The 21667-nt window shown below is 32.8% G+C and overlaps 1 protein-coding gene and 2 long non-coding RNA genes across 10 annotated transcripts in view; 1 reads left to right on the plus strand and 2 right to left on the minus strand.

The window, feature by feature from the left end:
- Spir (spire type actin nucleation factor) overlaps positions 1–21667 on the minus strand; it is a 147368-nt gene that overhangs the window by 118885 nt on the left and 6816 nt on the right. For 6 of the 8 annotated variants that reach the window (XM_071720034.1, XM_071720033.1, XM_071720035.1 and 3 more), the window contains exons 6-11: positions 20182–20336; positions 19237–19296; positions 18775–18987; positions 16006–16035; positions 14726–14983; positions 12350–12491 (exon numbers count right to left, since the gene is read on the minus strand). In XM_071720034.1, the coding sequence (XP_071576135.1) occupies positions 12350–12491; positions 14726–14983; positions 16006–16035; positions 18775–18987; positions 19237–19296; positions 20182–20336 (858 nt within the window). The remainder of the gene's footprint in view (positions 1–12349; positions 12492–14725; positions 14984–16005; positions 16036–18774; positions 18988–19236; positions 19297–20181; positions 20337–21667) is intronic. The other 2 variants (XM_071720036.1, XM_071720039.1) reach the window with 2 other exon arrangements.
- Positions 8524–11198, minus strand: LOC139781214 (uncharacterized). The gene is made up of 2 exons (XR_011720468.1): positions 10658–11198; positions 8524–10590 (listed from the first exon to the last, which is right to left on the minus strand). It is a non-coding gene; the product is annotated as an uncharacterized lncRNA (long non-coding RNA).
- LOC139781213 (uncharacterized) lies at positions 10994–12020 on the plus strand. The gene is made up of 2 exons (XR_011720467.1): positions 10994–11110; positions 11193–12020. It is a non-coding gene; the product is annotated as an uncharacterized lncRNA (long non-coding RNA).

Consider the following 21667-nt stretch of genomic DNA (forward strand, 5'->3'; position numbering starts at 1 on the left):
AAAGTGCAGTTAAAGACAGAGGTCTCCACCCGTACTCCTGTCGACTCTTAATAATACACGTTTTTAAAAACTCATGGATGCTAAGAACAATTGAGGCCATCGTCAGACCCTTCCGCCGCTCGCCGGCTTTGTGCATTTTCAATAATTTTTTTAGAGATATTGCCACCAAAATTTTTATTTGGCTTTTTTTGGTGGCATGTGTTAGCACTATACTTGTTACTAAAAAAAACCCAGCTTTTATAGTATGACTTGAAAATAATTATTTTTAATTATTTATAATTAAGCCTGGCGACTAATTCCCCCGAGCAATCGAACTGGCAATTTATTTGCATGTTCCTGAGTGATCAATTATCAATATCCGATAAAAATTAAGACTTATACTATAACTTAAAAATCCGTTTTTTTTCTCACCTGCGTACTTCTAAATCCCCCAGGTACGGCCAGCCAGATGTTCGAATTATCGAAGGAGAGTCGTCCACGCAGGTTAAAACGGAAAATCGTATTTTATAAAATCACTTGGCCAAAAGTGTCGTCAGCTCTCCGACTATCAGAGGAGTGCTGATTTGGGAAAGCTAAAGGAGATGGCCAGAGGGGTGCCGGACGGAAGAGGGAGGGAAAGGAAATAAGTTGTGAGGTCGTTCAATGACCAGGTCAGGGAAATAAGATAAATTGTAAAGGTTTTTGGGACCGTTTTTACTAAAAACACGCCTTTCCAGCCCCGGAAGGGGAGTGAAATAAAGATTAATTAAATTGAATTGAAATTAAATTTATAATAAAAGAATAGGCTAAAGGCTGTTATTAACAATAGAATTGACGTGTGAGATTGAAATAAACATAATTTTGAATAATAATATATTTTCCAGAGTAATATACATATAAAGAACTCAGTAAATGACTTTGGTTGATATTCTGTAATTAACATTTAGTAAAACGTGTTAAAATGTTTTTTATATTTAATGTTTAAATTAAATATTTTATACTTCTATTTTAATATTTTGGTACTTCAATACAATGATTTTTAACCATTAAAGACTACTTGTGATCCATATATGGACCTAGAATCTATTTCAACGCTTATTTATGTTGCTAAAACGACGGAACAGTTGCTTTTCCCCATTACGTAAAATAATCTATGGAAGTCCATATATGGACTATCAAATTACCCGGTAGATAATCGACTTTAGTCGATGTAATCTGTGCACAGAAAAAAAAGAAGTGTCTAATCAACACTGATATACGCAAGAATATATAATCTTGAAATGAGATTATATTGCATTAAACGAGAAGAAAACTTGTTTGAATGAGATCATTTATATAGTTAAACGAAATTTTATATAGTTCAACAAAGAAAAAAAAAGTTAAAATAAAATATTCTTATAAGAAGTTTATATATTCTTGCGTATATACAAGCATATCACTGTTGATTTGACATCTTTTTTTCTGTGTGCTATCAATGAAAATAGACGAACGGAGGTCAATATATAGACCAGTGTATCCTCAACGTTTGTAATTGAGATTTTGATCAACAAAATAAACTAGGTTTTTTTCGCATAAATTGCAAGCAACGCATATTTAACATATGTAATGAAGTAATTTTTTCTTCATTTATTTACTTGAAAAAATTATTTATAAAGTTTAAATGTTCCACGTGATTAATGAATTTTTTACAGTTTATTGTTCTAGTTTATATTAGTTTGACTTTGACAATAGTTCAAAGTAAATATTTTCTTTCTAAAATGGCCGAAAAGGAGATGTAATTTTCGAATTATTCACCGAATACAAAATTTATTAAGTCATACTGAATTGGATGAAGAAAGTGAGAATGTAACAACTAAATGAATGCTTTTTAACACACATACATTGACGAGACATATGTTTTATAACGTTTTTTTAATTCCTATATAAATCCTAATTTTTATGTTTTTTTATGACTGCATTTTGACTAAAGCAAGAAAAAATACGTGGCATTCAAAGCGACTAATAAATATGCTTTTTGGAAAGTTGACGAAAACGATTGTTCTTGCTTTCAACTATCACCGTTCCTCTGTAATTCTGTTTTGGATTTTTTTATTTAATTGATTACAAAAAATCGCGTCATTTAAAAAAAGTATATTTTTGCGTGCACATCTCCAAAAATTGATATTTTTAGACAATTTAATATTAATTATTGGCAATTTTTCTAACTCTATTATATTCTTCAGTCTCTTCTACCCTTATTTCATATATAATTCTTTAAAATGTGATTGATTAGACCCAGAGTTATACGCGATCAAGTTGTGAGGTCCATATATGGACCATGAGGTCTCAAGCCGTACAGATTTGCGTTACACGCAATACTGCTTATCCTATCAACCTGCATGTGCTTTTGCATATATAAAAGTTAAAAGCATGACACTTTTTTTCTAGACTTCTATCGTAGTTGTAATTGCACGATATTGTTCTTCAATGTTTTCTCTAGAGGGCCAGTATCTCATTTTGTATATGTGACATTCCACGTCAAGTGGACCCTCCCTCTGTCCAAAAATTGAAGCGACTTTAAATATTGAGTTTGGGCTTAAAATGTTCGTATAAGCGAGGGCTTTCGAAATTTGAGTGGCCTTTTTGACAAACTCCATAACCCCATGACCCCATAAGCAAAATAACCCAAAAACCTGATGAAGTGATCTTACAATATGATTTATACGACTTGTCTTATCTCAATAATCGCTTTAATTAAGCTGTTTGGCCCTAAAACCCTCATAAACTATTAACCCCATAACCCCTTGATCTTATAACCCTCAAAACCCCATAACCATATATATAGCCCCATAAGCTTCTAAACCCCTATAATCGAAACCATCGCACTTTGATTATCTTTCTATACCTCCGTAATCTTGTAATCCCATAACCCCTTGACCCTAAAACACCAAAACCCCATAACCCCATAACCCCATTCTAGAATATGCCCAATTACAAATTTGAATACGCATCATGTCTTACCTGCACAATGTCACGACTCATTCCAAAAACTGCATTACCATGTCGTCAGTATCCAAAAACTCCATAAAAGTCATAACTTAATGAGTCTGACCTTGTAATCCATTCAAAATTAGTGTTTTCTCAAAATTTGTACTGGTTTTAGCGTTACCCATCCTGACCACGTGGTCCCAGTACCAGACCCATCCCAGTACAAATTTTGAAAAAAACTTGGCGCTGCTAAACTTTGAAATTTAAACATTAAAATTTAAACATTAGTACTAGATTTTTGATCGAATAAAAAACAATAAACATAATTTAGGGAAGAATGCGACAGGAGTAAAAAAGCAGCGCCAAGTTTTTTTACAAGAAAAATTTATTTATTTTGTTATAATTAAATATTTTTATTTTGTACTGTTACTTCTTTAATTCTTTGTAATTAAAATAATTCTTTATAATATTAAAAATTTGTTAAAGAGAATTAAGAAGCTATTACCACTTGGGTTGGAATAGGAAGACCCTTGAATAGGAACACAAAAATACCACTTGGGTTTTATTTTTTTTAAGTAGCTGCACAACAATTATCTTTCAAAGCAATATACATATTCTCTTTGCAATTGACGTAATTTAATTTAAAGATTTCATATCTTTTTTTGAAATACATGTCACTTGAGTTGAGTTAGGTAATATAATTTTGTGAAGAAATTGCACAACAATTATCTTTCAAAGCAATATACATATTCTCTTTGCAATTGGCGTAATTTAATTTAAAGATTTTATATTTTTTTTTGAAATACATGTCACTTGAGTTAAGTTAAGTAATATAATTTTGTGAAAAAGAAATAAAGCTACCACTTAGGTTGGATTTTTGAATTTACAAAATACATTGCGTGTACTTGGCGCCTTTTTTTACCTTTTTTGAAAAAGGTAATTTTGTACTGATTATAAGTACCTGACGACTCTCTGTCTGTCTGACCGCGAACTACTCATTCGTTAATGGACCGAATTTTAAAGAATTATATATGAAACAGGGGTAGAATTTTACGGGAAGTGCCATAAAGTGCATAATTTTTCGTTATCAATTTTTTGGAAACCGGTACCGAAATTTTTCCAATTTCTCGGGAAATAATACGTAAGTTTTCGGGAAATAATAATTATCTAATGTCCGACAGCGAGCTACTCATTCATTAACGGACCGATTTTCTTGAAACCGGTGCAAAAATGTTTCTAATTTTTCGGGGACAAACCAAATCTTAAAGAATTATATAGAAAGTAGGGGTAGAATTTCCCGGGGATTGCCATGATGTGTATAATTTATCGTTTCCGATTTTTTGGAAACCGGTACCGAAATTTGTCTAATTTTTTGGGAAACAATACGTAATTTTTCGGGAAATAATAACTGAGATTGCCATGATATGTATAATTTTTCGTTTCCAATTTTTTTTGAAACCGGTACCGAAATTTGTCTAATTTTTTGGGAAACAATACGTAATTTTTCGGGAAATAATAAGTATCTAACGTCCGACCGCGAACACTTATTCATTAATGGACCAATTTTCTTGAAACTGGTGCCAAAATTTTTCTAATTAAACGAGAATGGGTTTAATTTTTCATTAATGTACCGATTTTTTGGAAACGGGTGCCATTTTTAGAAATTTTCGGGGATGGTGGCAATGGGTTTAATTTTTCATTAATAAACCAATTGTCTTCAAACCAGTACCAAAATTTTTAATTTTCCGGAGATGGCGATGATATGTATAATTTTTCATATGGGTTTCAGTTTTCATTAATGTACCGATTTTCTTGAAACTGGTGCCAAAATTTTTCGAATTTTTTGGGGATGGTGGCGATAGGTTTAATTTTTCATTAATGTATCGATTTTCCTGAAACTGGTGCAAAAATTTTTCTTATTATACGGGTATTATACTCATTCGTTAATGGACCGAATCTTAAAGAATTATATATAAAATAGGGGTAAAAATTTCCGGGAATGGCAGTGGTGGGGTTAATTTTTCGTTAACGATTTTTTTTAACCGGTTGCGTAATTTTTCCTATTTTTCGGGAATTAATTGACCGAATCTTAAAGAATTATATATGAAAGAACTAAAAAGTGTAATAGAATTAGAAAAATTGCTAATAATAAAGAGGTTTCCGATTTCTGTTTAAAAAAATGTACGTGATTGCTCTAATTTCCGCAAATTTTGATATCAAGCTGAATTTTTTTTTATGGATAATTTTTCGTTACTGATTTTTTGGAATCCGGTTTCGAAATTTTTCTAATTTTTTTAGAAATAATAAGTATTAATGGACCGATTTTCTTGAAACCAGTGCCAAAATTTTTTAATTTATTGAGGATTAAGTTTAATTTTTCCATTAATGGATCGATTTTCTTGAAACCGGTGCCAAAATTTTTCTAATTTTTTGGAGATTGCGATGATGTGTAGAATTTTTCATATAGGTTTAATTTTTCATTAATGTACCGATTTCCTAAAAACTGCAGGTGCTAAAATGTTTCTGACTGCGAACTATTCATTCAATTAATAGACCGATTTTCTTCAAAACGGTGTACAAATTTTTCCAATTTTTCGGGAAATAATTGATTGAATCTCAAAGAATTATATATGAAACAGGGGTAGAATTTTCCGGGGAGTGCTATAAAGTGTATAATTTTTCGTTACCGATCTTTTTGGAAGCCGGTACTGAAATTTTTTCAATTTTTCGGGAATTAATTGACCGAATCTCAAAGAATTATATATGAAGTAAGGGAAGAATTTCTCGGGGAATGCTATAAAGTGTATAATTTTTCGTTACCGATTTTTTTGGAAACCGGTTCAGAAATTTTTCCAATTTCTCGGTTCAAAAATTTTATTAATTTTTCGAGGATGGGTTTAATTGCCACTGGAAACCAGTTCGGATCTATATATATAAGTACCGTCTTCTGTCTGTCTGTCTGTCTGACCGCGAACTACTCATTTGTTAGTGGACCGAATTTTTACCAAAAGTGTATGAAATAAGGGTAGAATTTTCCGGGGAGTGCTATGATTTGTAGGGGAGACCGGGGCCTAACCGTCAGTTTTTTTTCGGTGCCGATTTTTAACAAGAAAATAAATAATTTTAGTTAAATGTGGTATACCACTGTAAAGAGTGAACCTTTAGCTACAAAATTTATATAGGAAATTTTTATCTACGTCGCTTTGTTTAACCGGTATAGAGCAAAAACGACAACGGTGGAAAAATTGAAATCTCAAAAATGCCGGGGTTTAACCGTCACACTGCATTTTCAATACATATACGTACATCTAATCCTGAAAAATGATAGAATACATCTTAATAATTGTTTTTTAAGAGAAAAATATAAAAATTTATTTAAAATTTTTATGCAAAACATTATTAAAAAATAGTTACGAGGGTTCCTCTTTCCGCAGAAGTCACTCGCCCGACTTGTTTCACTCCTTGACGTCCGATGACTCTATTCGGTGTCTGAACGGTTGTAATTCCCGTCTCATCCATATTCCATATGCAGTGAGCCTGGAAATGCCCGGAAATGCCTTGGAAATGCACCCGGACTGCTTACTGACGGATTAACCCCAAACACAAGTTTTAGGTTTGATCGCCCACGAAATATTAGACATCAACGATAATGAAAAAACTACACTGGATTCGTGTTCAGCATGCATTACTCTTTATAATCACGTACCTCGAGATTTGGAGAGCAAATATTATTGCAGATATTACAAAATTTCCACGCGCAGAAAATGTAACTTTCACCTCCCGAAAACACGTTTGCCCTCGTAAAAATCATAACACGGCAGGTAACCTGCCGAAACTCCGTTGGTCACATGGGTACCATAAGCAGCGTTTACAATGTTAATAGCGAGTTCGCACAATATACAGGTTCCGAGATATTTAATTTGACGGTTCAACCCCGGCGACGGTTAGGCCCCGGTCTCCCCTATAGTTTTTTGTTACCGATTTTCCTCATAGAGAAAGCTTTGTTTTCATAAATTTCGTATATGAACCTTTGATTGCGTATAAAGTTGGGTCTAATCAACCAAATTTAAATGAAATATATATGAAATAGGGGTAGAAGAAACCAAAGAAAAGATTAGTTTTGAGTTTTTGATGCTAATATGTTTAGAGTGTTTTAAAATGTCGAAATATTGCATTTAAAAAATGTCCGTATGTGCGTGTGTGTGTGTGTGTGTGTGTGTGTGTGTGTGTGTGTGTGTGTGTGTGTGTGCGTGCGTGTGCGTGTGCGCGTGCGCGTGCGCGTGCGTGTGTGTGTGTGTGTGTGTGCGCGCGTGTGTGTGCGTGTGTGTGGATTTGATGTCCGTGGTTGTTCTACTTCCGCAAATATTGATATATCGGGCTGTTTTTTTTTTATCGATAGAGTATTATTCAAGGAAGGTTGGTATTGAATTTGGCGATAATCGGTAAAGGGTAAATTTTTTTTAAAAAATTTGAATTTTTTTAGAAATGCCCGTGGTTGCTCTAACTTTTGCAAATTTTGAAATGTTGGGCTATTTCTAATTTTATTATATTCTTCAGTCTTTTCTACCCCTATTTCATATATAATTTTTTAAGATTTGGTCCGGGGAGCGCCATGATGTGTACAGTTTTTGGTTACCGATTTTCTGGAAACCGGTTTTTCTAATTTTTCCAATTTTTCGGGAAATAATTGATTGAATCTCAAAGAATTATATATGAAGTAGAGATAGAATTTCCCGGGGAGTGCTATAAAGTGTATAATTTTTCGTTACCGATCTTTTTGAAAACCAATTCCAAATAACTGAATCTCAAAGAATTGTAGTACATAAAGTAGGGGTAGAATTTTTCGGGGAGTGCTATAAAGTATATAATTTTTCGTTACCGATCTTTTTGGATTTTTCCGGAAATAATTGACCGAATCTCAAAGAATTGTATATGAAGTAGAGGTAGAATTTTCCGGGGAGCGCGACGATGAGTTTAATTTTTCAATAATGGACGTATTTTCTTAAAACCGGTGCTATTTTTTCAGTTTTCTATGCCAATGTGTTCAGAATTTTCGAAAACATTGAAAAATCACCTTTTTAAAAAAGGTCTGTATGTGTAGGCATTTTCCTCCTCCAACGAGAAACAAAAAAAAATGGCCCAATATCTCCAAATTTGTGGAAATTAGAAAACATACAGGCATTTATAATGTGGAAAAATTGAAACTTCTTTAAAAAATCAAAAACAATGTATAAATTTTTATCAAATAAGAGTAAAAGGGTTGTACTACCTGACTTGAGTGCCAAAATGCAACGCGATACAGAATTAGAAAAAATAATTTAAAAAATGAAAGTAAGCCAAAAATGGCGGATCAGCGGAGAGTACATCCGCCCGATGCGCGGAAAAAATAAATATATATCTCTATACATACATAAATTTAAGAGAGAAAAATACAACTTAAAGTGGAAAAAAAATTGTCTACGAAGAAAAAAGTAAGAACAAAGAGTTTAGGGAAGGGATCTAGACTAAAAAAAGGAAAAGATTTTGAGCCCGCGCGAAGCGCGGGCGAAATATGATTATACATTCTTATAAAACCTCTTTAAGTATAGCCTTATATGGTCATATATTCTTGTATATTATCATGTCTGATCATGTAAAAGTATATTTATAAGATTAAATATAATCATATATAAACATATACTCGGATCTATCCATAAGTTCTAGTATTATTTTACTTGACAATCAAATTAATTTGAAATATTATTTCTATAAGCTTCAGTTTACGATTGCGTTATAAGTCCAACAACCATATCGGCACGCAGTCTAAAAAACTGAAAAATGTATTTAATAATTGATATTGTGAAATATTATTAAGCACCAAGATCCGCTTCGATCGAGTACGGTACTTCTTATTTCTTGTTATTTTAAATTTTCTTTTGTTTTAAATTTTGTTAAATTTTGTTTTAAATTTTAACGACTATTTATTACACTGAAGAAGGCCACAGTTATGGCCGAAACGTTTGTGTCATTTTTCGAAATATACACGATAGCATAAACATCCTGCTGGTTCGCAAGCCCTTTGTTTGATTATTGTTAAATTTTCTTCTTTTTCTTATTTTGCGCAAGATACTTTTTAATTAACATTAATTATTTTGCGCAAGATTTTTTTAATTAACATTAATTTTTATTACATATTTTCGTAAACAGTGAAATTACCTGTAATAATTCGTGAAAAAAACTGTTATGTAATATATATTACAGTTTTTATAAATAAATATAATAATCGTATTATTTTACAAACATACCTTATAATTTAAACTAAAAATAATATAATCACATATAAACTTATATAGTCATAGATAAGATTATATATGATCAGATCACAATATTGCATCTCAAAGTATCCGATTGATGACATCCGATAGAATCTATTTCTCGTATTTAAAATTTAACGAACAGTGGTATAAGAAACGGTATCAAAAAACATGGCACTATCTCGCCTTATAGAACGGCACAAATTTTGTATCAGTTGTATCGTGGAGTCCACTCTTATAATAAAGTGGCACACTTAAAAAATAACATTTGAAAATAACAATTTTCTGATGATCTTATATATGATCAGATCACAATATTGCATCTCAAAGTATAAACTTATTTAAATATATATGTCCTTATATAATCTTATTCTTATATAATCTTATTCATCTTAGATATAACAGGTGGTACAGGGAAATAGCAGAAATCAGAAGGCCAGAATACCTAGAGAAAAAAGGGAAAGAGAAGTCCATGATCAGGATAGCGAGATTTAGGCTAGGTAATGAGATAAGAGGTGGAAGATATTGGGAACCAATAGAGAAAAGAAGCTGTAGAATATGTGGTGCAGAACCAGAGACATGGGAGCATGTGTTAGAGCGGTGCACAAGAGGAGAGGAGGAGGAGAAGCCAGAAGAAATTGGCGAGAAGATCATAAGGATACTGAATAGTAAAGGAAAGGGAGAGAAATGGATGGCAGAGCTGGAGAGAAGAAGAAGGCAGGCTAATACAGCGGCAAGTTAGTTAGAAAGATTAGAGAATAATACAGATAATTTTTGTTGAGGAGGATAAGCGGAAGGTATTGGATGCAAAGAGAAAGGAAGAGAGCGGATTGAAACGAGGGTAAGAGAAAGAGAGGAGAAAGAGAGGAGAAAGAAAGGAGAAAAGAGAGGAGAGGAGAGGAAAGGAAAGCGGGAGGCCAAAGAGGACCGCGGAGGAAGAAAGAGCGAAAAGGATGGAGGAGAATCCCCTTAAGGTAAACGTACCAGTGGCCGCACACTTAAGAGATCAATTCAGATTGTGATACAAATTTAGCCCATTTAGACGCATGCTTGGTACAAATGACTTGAACCATCTTGAAGGTTAGGGTTTCTAGTTTCTAAAACACATGCAATGTTTATTTTAATATTCAGTCATTTATTATTTATGCCGCGAAAATGATAAAAAGGTCAAATGTACCAGTGTCCGCACAGCCTTTACTCGGTATGTCCCACCCAGTGTCCGCATAACCTTTATTACTCGGTAGGTGAGATATGTCCCAGTGCCGAACACGGAAAGACCCAGTGTCCGCACAATACGATATTCAGTCGTAACATAACCTCTCCATGTAAACAGCAAACAATTTTCCTGATACTGGTTGCACAGATTCAGCATACACATTAGATTTATTGCAGATATATTATCAACAATGAGTACTTACTTATCAATCGGTTTTCCACGCGTTATTTCGTTTTTTTAAATCAAAACACCAGAATTAATTCCGATCGAGAGACAGCCCAGTCAGAAATCATCAGTTAAAAAGACGGCGAATCAACGACTTTTCAACCAAAGGACCGGTTGATATAGACGTCTAAAATTAGGTCGATTATATGTTTTTGTGTCCTTCAAATTAGACCTCTATAAAATCATAGACGACATAGCCGTCTAATAGCCGACTTTTCGACTTGTCACTTCTGACTGGGAGCGTGCTATGCAATGTGCGGTTAGTGCGGTTACTGGGACTAGCGAACTTCGCAGGGTTGTACCAGTATCCGAACAGCGTCTCGATAGGGGTACAGCATATGATTTGCTTGTTCCAATGATCCGAACAGGAAGATTTTACTATTTAATTTTGTAATTTTGTAATTTTATAAGCAATTAAACCGCCGCATAGGTAAGAATACATTCTCCTGAATAAAATGAGCTATAATTTACCTCCAAAATACGAAAAGGTGAAACGATAATACCTTAAGAAGCTTTCAGCAATCTTCAGCATATTCGATAAGGAATGCGTTGAAACTACCGTCGTGACGTGCGAGACCGAATAAACAATTTAAAATAAATGGTAATCCGTGCAGAATCATACTTCAAATTTGTTTGTTATTACAATAACGTATTGTAGATCCCTACACAATTTTTAGATTTGCAATATTCTTCACGAAATGCTTAATAAATTGACAACATTAAAGTCGTGTGCGGCCACTGGTACGTGTGCGGCCACTGGTACGTTTACCTTACGGATACGGACGAGGACGAAGCAGATAGGAAGAAAAAAGAATAGGAGAAATTTAGGATGGAAAGGAGAGATGAAGGGAGATAAAGAGAGAAGCATTAAGGGAGAGGAAGGGGAGAAGGAGGTAAGATTGTAAGAATGTAAAAATAATCTTTAATACAATTATTTGCAGAGTGAACATAGAATAAGAAAGAAGGAAGACGTCGAACAAGAGGAGGGAAAGAGCCAGAAAGAAAAGGGAAAAGCAGCGATAGAAAGGAGGAAGTCAGAGGGGTGCGGAATTAAAGGAAGCTGAAAGAGATGACCAGAAGGGTGCCGGATGGAAGACGAAGGGAAGGGAAATGAGATGTGAGGTCGCTCAATGACCAGGTCGGGGAAAGAAGAAATAAGAAAAATTATATTATAAATATAAAATGTATATGATTAATGATTGAATGTATAATGTATATGATTTTATTTGTATAGCAGAATTTGTAAAGGTTTTTAAGAATGTTTTTACTGAAAAAAACGCCTTTCCAACCCCGGAAGGGGAGTGAAATAAAGATTAATTGAATAATCTTATATAACCATATATGACCATATAAGCTCTTATCAGGCCAAAATTCATATATTAGCATATAAGATTGCTTCTTAAGCCCCTTGCACAATAGGCGATAGCGATAGCGCTATCGCTATCGCCTATTGTGCAAGAGGCTTTATATGAACATATGACATTATAAAAAATATTTTTTATATGTCCTTATATAATCTTATATAATCATATATGACCGTATAAGCTCTTATCAGACCAAAATTCATATACGAGCATATATCGCTTCTTATATGAGCATATAAGACATTATAGAAATATTTTTTCCCAGGACGCTATAAACTACAAATATATAAGATACATAAACTTACAAATTGATGTTTCTTCAATATTTGGAGCATGTTGTCTTGAACCAGAAGATCTTAGGGGCTTTGGAGGCTTCTTTATGCTTTCCATGAGTAATTCTCTTAAAGTACTTTCTTTTTGTAATGGTCGTAATCGTCTCTCTGAGGCCTGTATGGCAAAGTATAATTACAAAACATTTTTTTAAACAAGTTTGTAAAAATTTATACAGGGTAGGGCATTAGGCTCAACACGAATCCCGAACCCAAAATCTAATAAGCTTGTCTATTGGCCCTCTCTGAACCCTAAAACCTTTATCTGAAACATTTTTCCAATAAACTAAACTTTCAAAGATAAGCTCGAAACACTTTAAATGCCCTACCTGTGTACGCACACACCCACACGCACGCACGAACGCACGCAACACACCACACGCAGACACATTCACGCACATGTATACGCACACATTTTGACTCTTTATTAATACTTCAAAAATATAAATAAAAAATTTCAATATGCTTTAAATGATATTTCATACGTAATTCTATGTTTTATCGTAATAAATGGTAATTATGCAGAGATAGGGACCATCTTCTAATTTCAATAATTTTGAGATATGTTATCCAGATCATCACTCTGAGTAACCTTCAGAAGGTTTTAGCCAGCAGTCATTATTAAAAAGTTATTAACAAAAACCGTTTAAAAAATGTAACAATGATTTTCAGCAGTGGAGGACATAATTTGCTATTATGTATGAGGAAATAGCACATGTATGAGCAGAGACGGTGCTCCACCTCCTCCACCTCCCAGATTTTCTCTTCAGCACTCATATTAACATAAAATGGTTTTACATAGATTTCCAATTTTCCACGCAAAGCGAGATTTATCCCCTATCCCCTATCCCCTGTTTACAGAGCTAAACGAGATCTATCATTGTACAGTTCTACATGGGGTTTCAACTTTTCACACAAACCATACAATGATAGACCTTGTATCGCCCTGTAAGCAGGGAGTGGAATGGGGTAAACTTCACGGTAATTAATACACATTAACAGTGATTTCGCCGATTTCAATGAGCTTGACATATTTGTTAAGGTCATTCTCCTAAGTGACTTTCAAAAGGTTTTAGCTGTGTCGCTCGTTGTTTGTTAAAAATAGTTTATTATAGGAACTCTAGTTAAAAAGTTTTTATAACGTATTAACAAAAGAAGTTTCATAAATAAAATAAAAGAAACAATACTTGAAACTTAAAGGACTCTCGATAATAAACCATCAAATTGTGATGATCTACATTGAGCCATCTTCAGCAGTATAAAAATTAATTAATTATTTCTCACGTTCCCCCCCATCGTGCCAAAGGGGTATTTCAAGATTAGGAAGTCAAGAGTCATATCAAGTGTGAATATAAATAGACTAAAAGATCGTTATCTAAAATGTAGTCAGAATTCATGATTAGGAAGAGAATTTGAAGAATTCTGAGTCAACTCATCAGACAGGAGAATAAGAATGTATATAAGTGTTAAAGCTATTTTCGAAGAATGAATAATATAATAGTTGTACGATAAAAAGGTGTCCGAATAAGAATGAGATATTACACACCAATAACTTCGTCGTAACTCAAATCTCATAGTCCTCATCACCACAATTTGATGTATCATAAATAAAACGTAATTTTCACATGGGTTTGTAATTTCTACGTAAAAAGCGAAGTCCATTGTTCGTACAGTTCCACATTTTCAACTTTCTACGTGAAGTGATGTCCATCTCTACCCTCTTGCTGATATATACAAAAACAACATGCGTGGGCGCATGAAGAGCTTTGCTCCTCCCCCTGCAACCCCATCCTGACAAAATCTAACCTAATTCAAACCAAATTTCAGTTTCAAGGCAAAAATATATTTGGGTTAGATTTTTTCAGAGTGGCAGTGCAGAGGGAGGCAGAGTGGCAGTGCCCGTCAACGCATATGCTGTTCCTATATATATCAGTAAAGAAAAATTGTTTCATTTATATGTAACTTCTTTTATTAATAACTTTTTAATAGACAACGCCGGTTAAAACTTTTTGAAGGTTACTCCAGGTGATGACCTAGATATCTCAAAATTATTGAAATTGGAAGATGGTCCTTATCGCTGCGTAATTACCATAAATTTATTAATATACAGAACATGTATGATTTTTATAAAAACTACTCAATTTTCATCAAGTAAAATACCTAAGTATTGTACTAAGATTCAACATAAGTATATATTAAATTTGATTTCATTCCTAACACTGGTGAAAATCACATATTGTATTTCCGGTTGATAATGGAACAAGCGTAATTAGCACTAAATACGAAAATATAGCTCCTCTTTTGGATTTTTAGTTTACTCGGATTTTATATGTACGCAATCATGAATCTTGCCTTTTTTAAAGGTGGTCGACTTCGAATAAATTCAAGAATAATGGCGTGTGCGTCCTTCCTTGATGGCGTAGGCGGCGTTTTCCTAAGGTGATATCGTCTTTCTCTAATATCGTCCATCAAACTCTCATATGGTGTCGGCTTATAGTCCGGGAGAGTTCCTTCTCCACGTGAAGACACGCGAGAACCCAAATTAGCTTCTACTTTTTTCAATTTTACTCCTCGCCTCAGCTCGCTAATAACTTGAACCCAAAACCTAGCCTGACAATATATTTAGAAATACTAATATTACCATTAATAAATACTTATAATATTACATACTTATATAACTTAAGAGGTAAGATTTAAAAAAATCCCATTTAGAAAAATAAAAAATTGTTTCATACACTTTAAGACATGTACAATAATGTTCTTTAAATAGATTTTTTATTTACTTTTTTTTAACCACAAAAAATTCTATTTTTCGGGCCTCTATAGTGGTGTTACCCCTTAGGCTGCGTTCGGGGAGCGCGCTATTAGCGCTATTGCATCATTCTATCTTTATCGTTCATCAGGTGTAAAACAAGGATAGTATAAGCAAATAGCGCTAATAGCGCGCTCCCCGAATCCAGCCCTAATGTATGTATTTACAGATGTTTTTATACGTATGTGTTTATTACATGTTAGACAGTATTATTTTATAACTTATAAAATAATTTTGTATAAAATACAAAAATTTTTTATTACATAGCCACTATTTCAAATCATCTTACTGCATTATCTAATTTTTTTCTGGTATCTATAAATTGACACTTTATACTAAAATCATACATAGTAGAATAATTATTTTATAATAATACCTACCCTAAAATTTTAATTCACATAATTATTGCAATAAATACAACAAAGTAGTTTTGTAATTTTGTTACAAAATAACATAGTAAGAAATAGCAAATAAATATAAAAATAATAAATCAAATAATATTCTACAAAATATGCTTTTTTGTAATTTATTTTAATTATCATATAAAATAATAATATATACTTGCATAAATAATTTTTCTCTTGCATAATTACGTTTTTAAAAAGTAAATAAAGTTTTAGTTTTATTGATATAAAATTTGATTTGTTCTATCAAGAATTGGTGAACTAAATTATCATGCTGCATGCATTTATCATGCTCAATATATATTACATTTATTTCATTAACTTTAAACAAGAAGTACTAATTAAAATTACTTTAAAGCTAATAATGCAATTACAACGAAATAAGTAAATGTAATTTTATTATAGTACCAACGTACTTGTATAGCCCTCCAAATTCTAATGTCCGTCTACAAGAATAAATGCTAATTAGCAATCAGTAGATCTCGTTAGTACAACACATTATTTACATGTTTATCTTTTTTGAAAAACATGTAATAAGAAAGTGCATTGTTTAAAATAGAAAAAAACTCGGCATACTTTACAATTTTATATGAAAAATCGTTTTCGGTTAATTTTGCTATAATTGAAATGTCACTGTCCTTACCTTCCTAATAAAAAGTATCAATAAGGCACAACCTAACTTCTTAAAATCAATAATGTACTCACTGAGGAGCTTCAAAACCTTAAAATATTATTAGGATTTGAAAGCTGACATAAAGTTCAAGCTTATTTTCGTGTATTAAGATTATTTTTATTGAATACTAGATGGTTACCCGGGCTTCGCCCGGAAGTCGTTTTTCTTAAAACGACTTTATTTGTCTTTCAATAACCTTATTGTGGACAAACATAAGGAGTGTGTTGGGTGGTTGATTTAAAGACGGAAGTTTAACTTTTCTGCATGAATAACACATTCTAGGTGCTTAAGTTTTAAACTTTTTTGCTTAACAATAATCACATATTGCATCCATTTGCCCAATTATTACTCTCGGATAAAATTGATATTCGTAATTTGAATCATAACTAAATGCCTCTAATTTCAAATCGGACCGCATAAATGTTTTCATGGATTAAACATGTCGTAACCGATCTTTTTCTACTCGAGTTTCACACTATTGAGTCATTTCCGCTTTTCCGATATTTCACTTACCGATCAGCGACTTCATCCCTTGGTTTTCCTGGGCCTTTTTTCGGGAATTTCGAGATTGCTCGCTTGCGATGTACACAGAACCTCGATATTTCACTTAAAAAATGCCTTGGAAAATCGGTTATCGGTAAGTAAAATATCGAGGTTCTGTGTACATCGCGAGTAAGCAATGTATAGCACTCCCCGGGAAATTCTACCCCTGTTTTATATACAATTCTTTAAAATTCGGTCAATTATTTCCCGAAAAATTGGAAAAATTTCGGATACCAGTTCCCAAAAAGATCGGTAACGAAAAACTATACACTCTATAACACCCCCCGGAAAATTCTACCCCTATTTTATATACTTTTGGTAAAAATTCGGTCAAATAGTTTAAGAGTGTATAAAGAACATACATACATACATACAGACATTCTATTTTATATATATAGAAGTACATATGTAGTGATTGAATAGGTGAGTATAATTCAGCTTGGATAGATGTGTGTGAGAGAGAGAAAGGACCTTGTACATTTTAAATGTAAAAATGGTTCCGTTCAAATTGGGTGAAATTGAAATATGTTGTAGTTTAGGTGGTGCTGATCAAAAGTTTTCATGGGCACAAAGTCCAAAAATCAACACCATAAAAGATAAGATAACAAAGTGAATGCCATTGGAGTTTAAAAATGCTTGTTTTTGAATACATATGTTAATATATAAATGTTTGAAAAAATATATACATGTATGTGAGTGATTTGTGTAATCGCCGATATTAGCATTAACTAATGCTAAACTTACATCTCTTTGTCAGTCATCAGTTTATCCTAAGTCTTATTAGTCAGTTAAGTAAGTAGTCATTATCGCGGTTAGTTAATATATAAAATATTAGTTCTTATTTGTCTCAGTCCTAGTTATTTTGAAGATGTCACATATCAGTTTTCTTCTACATCAACAATTGTCTGTATGCTTTTTTGAGTACAAGGAAACAATGCTTAAAACCATTAAGATATAAGATTTCCACATCTGCTGTACGTTACAGATTTCGATCTTTTTATGCTGCCAACAGTCTAAATACACATATATATTATTTTTCGTACACACGCACGCACGCACATCCATACATTATATATACGTAATAAATAATGTATTTAAAAAACAGGCATTTTTTAAACTCCAATGGCACTCACTTTAAACCATCATAACTTTCATAGTTTTGATTTTCATAACTTTCATAGATTTGATTCGGACTCTGTGCCCGTGGAGACTTTTGATCAGCATCACCTAAACTACAACATATTTCAATTTCAGCTGATTTGACAATACATTTAAAATGTATAGTCCTTTGTTTATGAGATATAGTTGTTTACCCAGGTAGCAGGATGATGTCTAAAGACGTCTTAATCACGTTTTATTGACATTAGAGACGTCATTAAGACGTTATTAATACATCATTTGACGTCACTCTGCTACCTGGAGCCCAATTCTGTACACGCCTACCGACAACTACGGTTCGATACGCGTTGCGTAGGTTTTTCATATTGTATAAAAGCTGCGCCGATACCGGTAACGACACCGACGACTGTCAATAAGCGTGTTTTAGCGTGTACAGAATTGGGTATGATATAGCCGTTTATTGGTTACTTCTATTAAAGTCACTAGAACTTCTGTGTTCCCTCCTTACCTCAGAAAAGGAATCGTTGACAGGCAGTGTACACTCACTTGTTAGACAAAAATAAGCTTCCAAACTTCATCTCAGCTTTACCTCCAAATCCTAATGTTTTAAGGCTTTGAAGCTCTGCGGCAACAAAACTATTAATTTTACGAGATTGTGCCCATTGACAGTAACATATTTCAATTTCAGCAAAATTAACCGTAAGCCATTTTCCATTAAAAATATATAGGATTCTTTAAGATATTTCCTTCTACATCAGATTTCTTAATAAATTGTAAGTCAATAATTTCTTTGTGAAAACATGATGAAACATTGTTGCAGTGTATTTTTATATCGATCAGAAAGACTTACCCAATCATTGAAATCCAATGTATCAATGTTTTGCAATGAAGTTGAGCTACGATCGGTATTATTTGGACTAAATAAATCTTGTGATTGTTTATCGACAACTACTTTCTCCAGAAACTGTGAGAGATTGAGAGCCTCTTCCACAAATGCTTGTATCATATTCTGATAATAATTATCAGCATCTTCGTGTAAACTTTGCACATGCCTTACACATATCTGAAATGCAAGTAAAAATTTTGCATTGTTCTTGTAACAAATGTAATTTTACAGAATCCATAAACACAATTAAGGGGGTATTCTTGTCTAGAATGCTGTTTTTTTTTTAGGTGACTTTTAGAATAGAATAAATTTAAAACTGTTCAAATTTTCTTTCTGAAATTTTTTACACATATTTATTGTTGCTTTAAAAACATGTATAAATTTTGTTGGAAAAAAAATAAATTTAACATGTGGTTTTGTACGCACGGGCACAATAATGCGCGGAAAAAAACCCCTGATTGGCGACCAGTGTTGCGGACGTTGTATCTAAAAAAAAAAAACATATTCTTAATCTTTTTTTTCGGTCTTTTTTACAAAATGGCGGCATGCTAAATGTTGAGTGTCGATTTTTCCTACGTTTTTTTTCCTCTTCAGCGAGTTATAAAAGAAAGGAAAAAAATTATTTTGACTCAATTCTGGTACCAACTCTCACAACATTCATATAGATTAAGAATGTTTGGGTTTTTTTTTTTTAGATACACACAACGTCCGCAACACTGGTCGCCAATCAGAGGCGCACCATTTGTGCCCGAGTGTACAAAACCACATGTTAAATTTATTTTTTTTTCTAACAAAATTTATACATGTTTTTAAAGCATTACAATAAATACTTTGTGTAAAAAATTTCAGAAAAAAAACTCGAAGTTTTAAATTTATTCTATTCTAAAAGTCATCTTCAACAACAGAATTCTAGACAAGAATACCCGCTTAAGAAATTAACCTTTTCGGTAAGGAGAGTGACTATAGTCACTGTCCATTATACTGCTCGCTGCGGCCGAGCAACTTGAAATGTTAACTTGAAATGCCTCTGTTAATAAATTTTTTTAATTGTTTTTGTTATTGAGTTTTATTATCTACATATAATAATTGAAAACGTTGAACGTCGAGTGCCTAGCTTTCTCGACCGAATCGCGTACATATCGGCGGATCGACGCTTCGGCCACTAGAGGGGCGTTCGCGTCCCGGTCGCTCCGTACCGAAAGGGTTAAAATATAAAATTGTATTTATTGCGTTTGTTATAAAATTAATTTAACTACTTAGAAAGATCTTTGAATAACCTCACAGTTACTTTGCTTTCTTTGATTATTAATTACATTATCAGAGTGTAAATCATTACGCAATGTATTAAAAATTAAAATATAACAAATTTACTTGGAGAACAGTCTTCAAGGTACATGTAGCATTATCTGTGTATGATTCGGCAGTTTTCGGCATCATATAATCCTCTGCATCAGTGTCACCAGAATCTCGCTCAATGCCTTCATCATCAGTTTCTTGTAAACGTTCTTCTGCATCACCTTCACAGACTAATAATATAATTAAATAGCATTTTAATTTTACATAAAACGAAAACTAATTTTAATCATTTTATTAACTTAAATTTTCATTTAAATACGCGATTAAACATTATTAAAAGGTAAGAAAGTGAAAAAAGTGTGCAAATTAGAAACTTGCACATTGCTTCCTCACCATTTTTTTCACTTATACAGCTTCCTCTATGAGACAAATTAGTAAAATTATTAGCACATAATAGGTTGGCTTCCTCATAGAGGAAGTTTTATAAGCGAAAGAAAATGGTGAGGAAACAATATGCAAGTTTATAATTTGCACACATTTTTTATTTTTATATAAACTTCACAAAAAATAGACAATAAATAAAAAAAACTTAATTTGAATGAAAATTTGACATTTTCTCAATATATTATTGTTTAATATATCGAGATCAATATATTAGTTGGAAAACTCCACTTGGAATATTATAAATATTTATTTAAAGAATTCGAAAATTTACAATTAAAAAAAATTTTTTAATGTAAAAAATAAAAAAATAAAACCTTTCACCAATTCTCATCAAAATCAAAACCAACCATTCTTCAATAATACTCTATTCATTTTTAAAAATTTAACCCAATATCTCAAAATTTGCGGAAGTTAGAACTTCTACAGATATTTTTTGAAAAATTAAAACTGCCTTAACGAGGTTTGCCTATTAGTCGAAAGTCAATTTAGAATCTTAATTTTTTTATATAATTTACATAAACACTACACAAATAATCCTAAAATTTGAGCAATTATATTGACCGTATAGTTCTTTTGTAATATTATTCAGAAGTTGACCACTTTGAACCTATCGCCTCATGAGAAACGGTCGCTGAGGTAAATGATCACTGGTTTAGTTGTACATACATACTTAGCCAACTTAAGACTTTGAAAAACTAGCATTTGACAGATGAAACATCAACGATTGTGTAAAAACTTTAAAAATCGGATTTTACCATGTGGATTTAAAACTTTATTGTCATAAGGCGATTTTTGGCGATCGTTTGGTATGGTTTGGTACATATACCAAAGTTGCTATCGGTGGTTGCTATTGGTTCTGGTGCAGTTTGGTACCCTTTGGTTGCTTATACCAGAGTCATGCCAAAAATCGCCTATAATAGGCGATTTTTGGCGATCGTTTGGTATGGTTTGGTACATATACCAAAGTTGCTATCCGTGGCTGCTATTGGTTCTGGTGCAGTTTGGTACCCTTTGGTTGCTTATACCAGAGTCACGCCAAAAATCGCCTAATGTTTACTTTTACCTCGCGGATCGAATTAGCAGTGACAGACTTGGCAACGCCGCAGCATAAGAGTTG

The sequence above is a fragment of the Temnothorax nylanderi genome, unplaced genomic scaffold (assembly GCF_030848795.1).
Source record: "Temnothorax nylanderi isolate EJ_2023f unplaced genomic scaffold, tnyl_v1.0 TNYL_tig0322_pilon, whole genome shotgun sequence".
NCBI classification, from domain to species: Eukaryota; Metazoa; Arthropoda; class Insecta; order Hymenoptera; family Formicidae; genus Temnothorax; species Temnothorax nylanderi.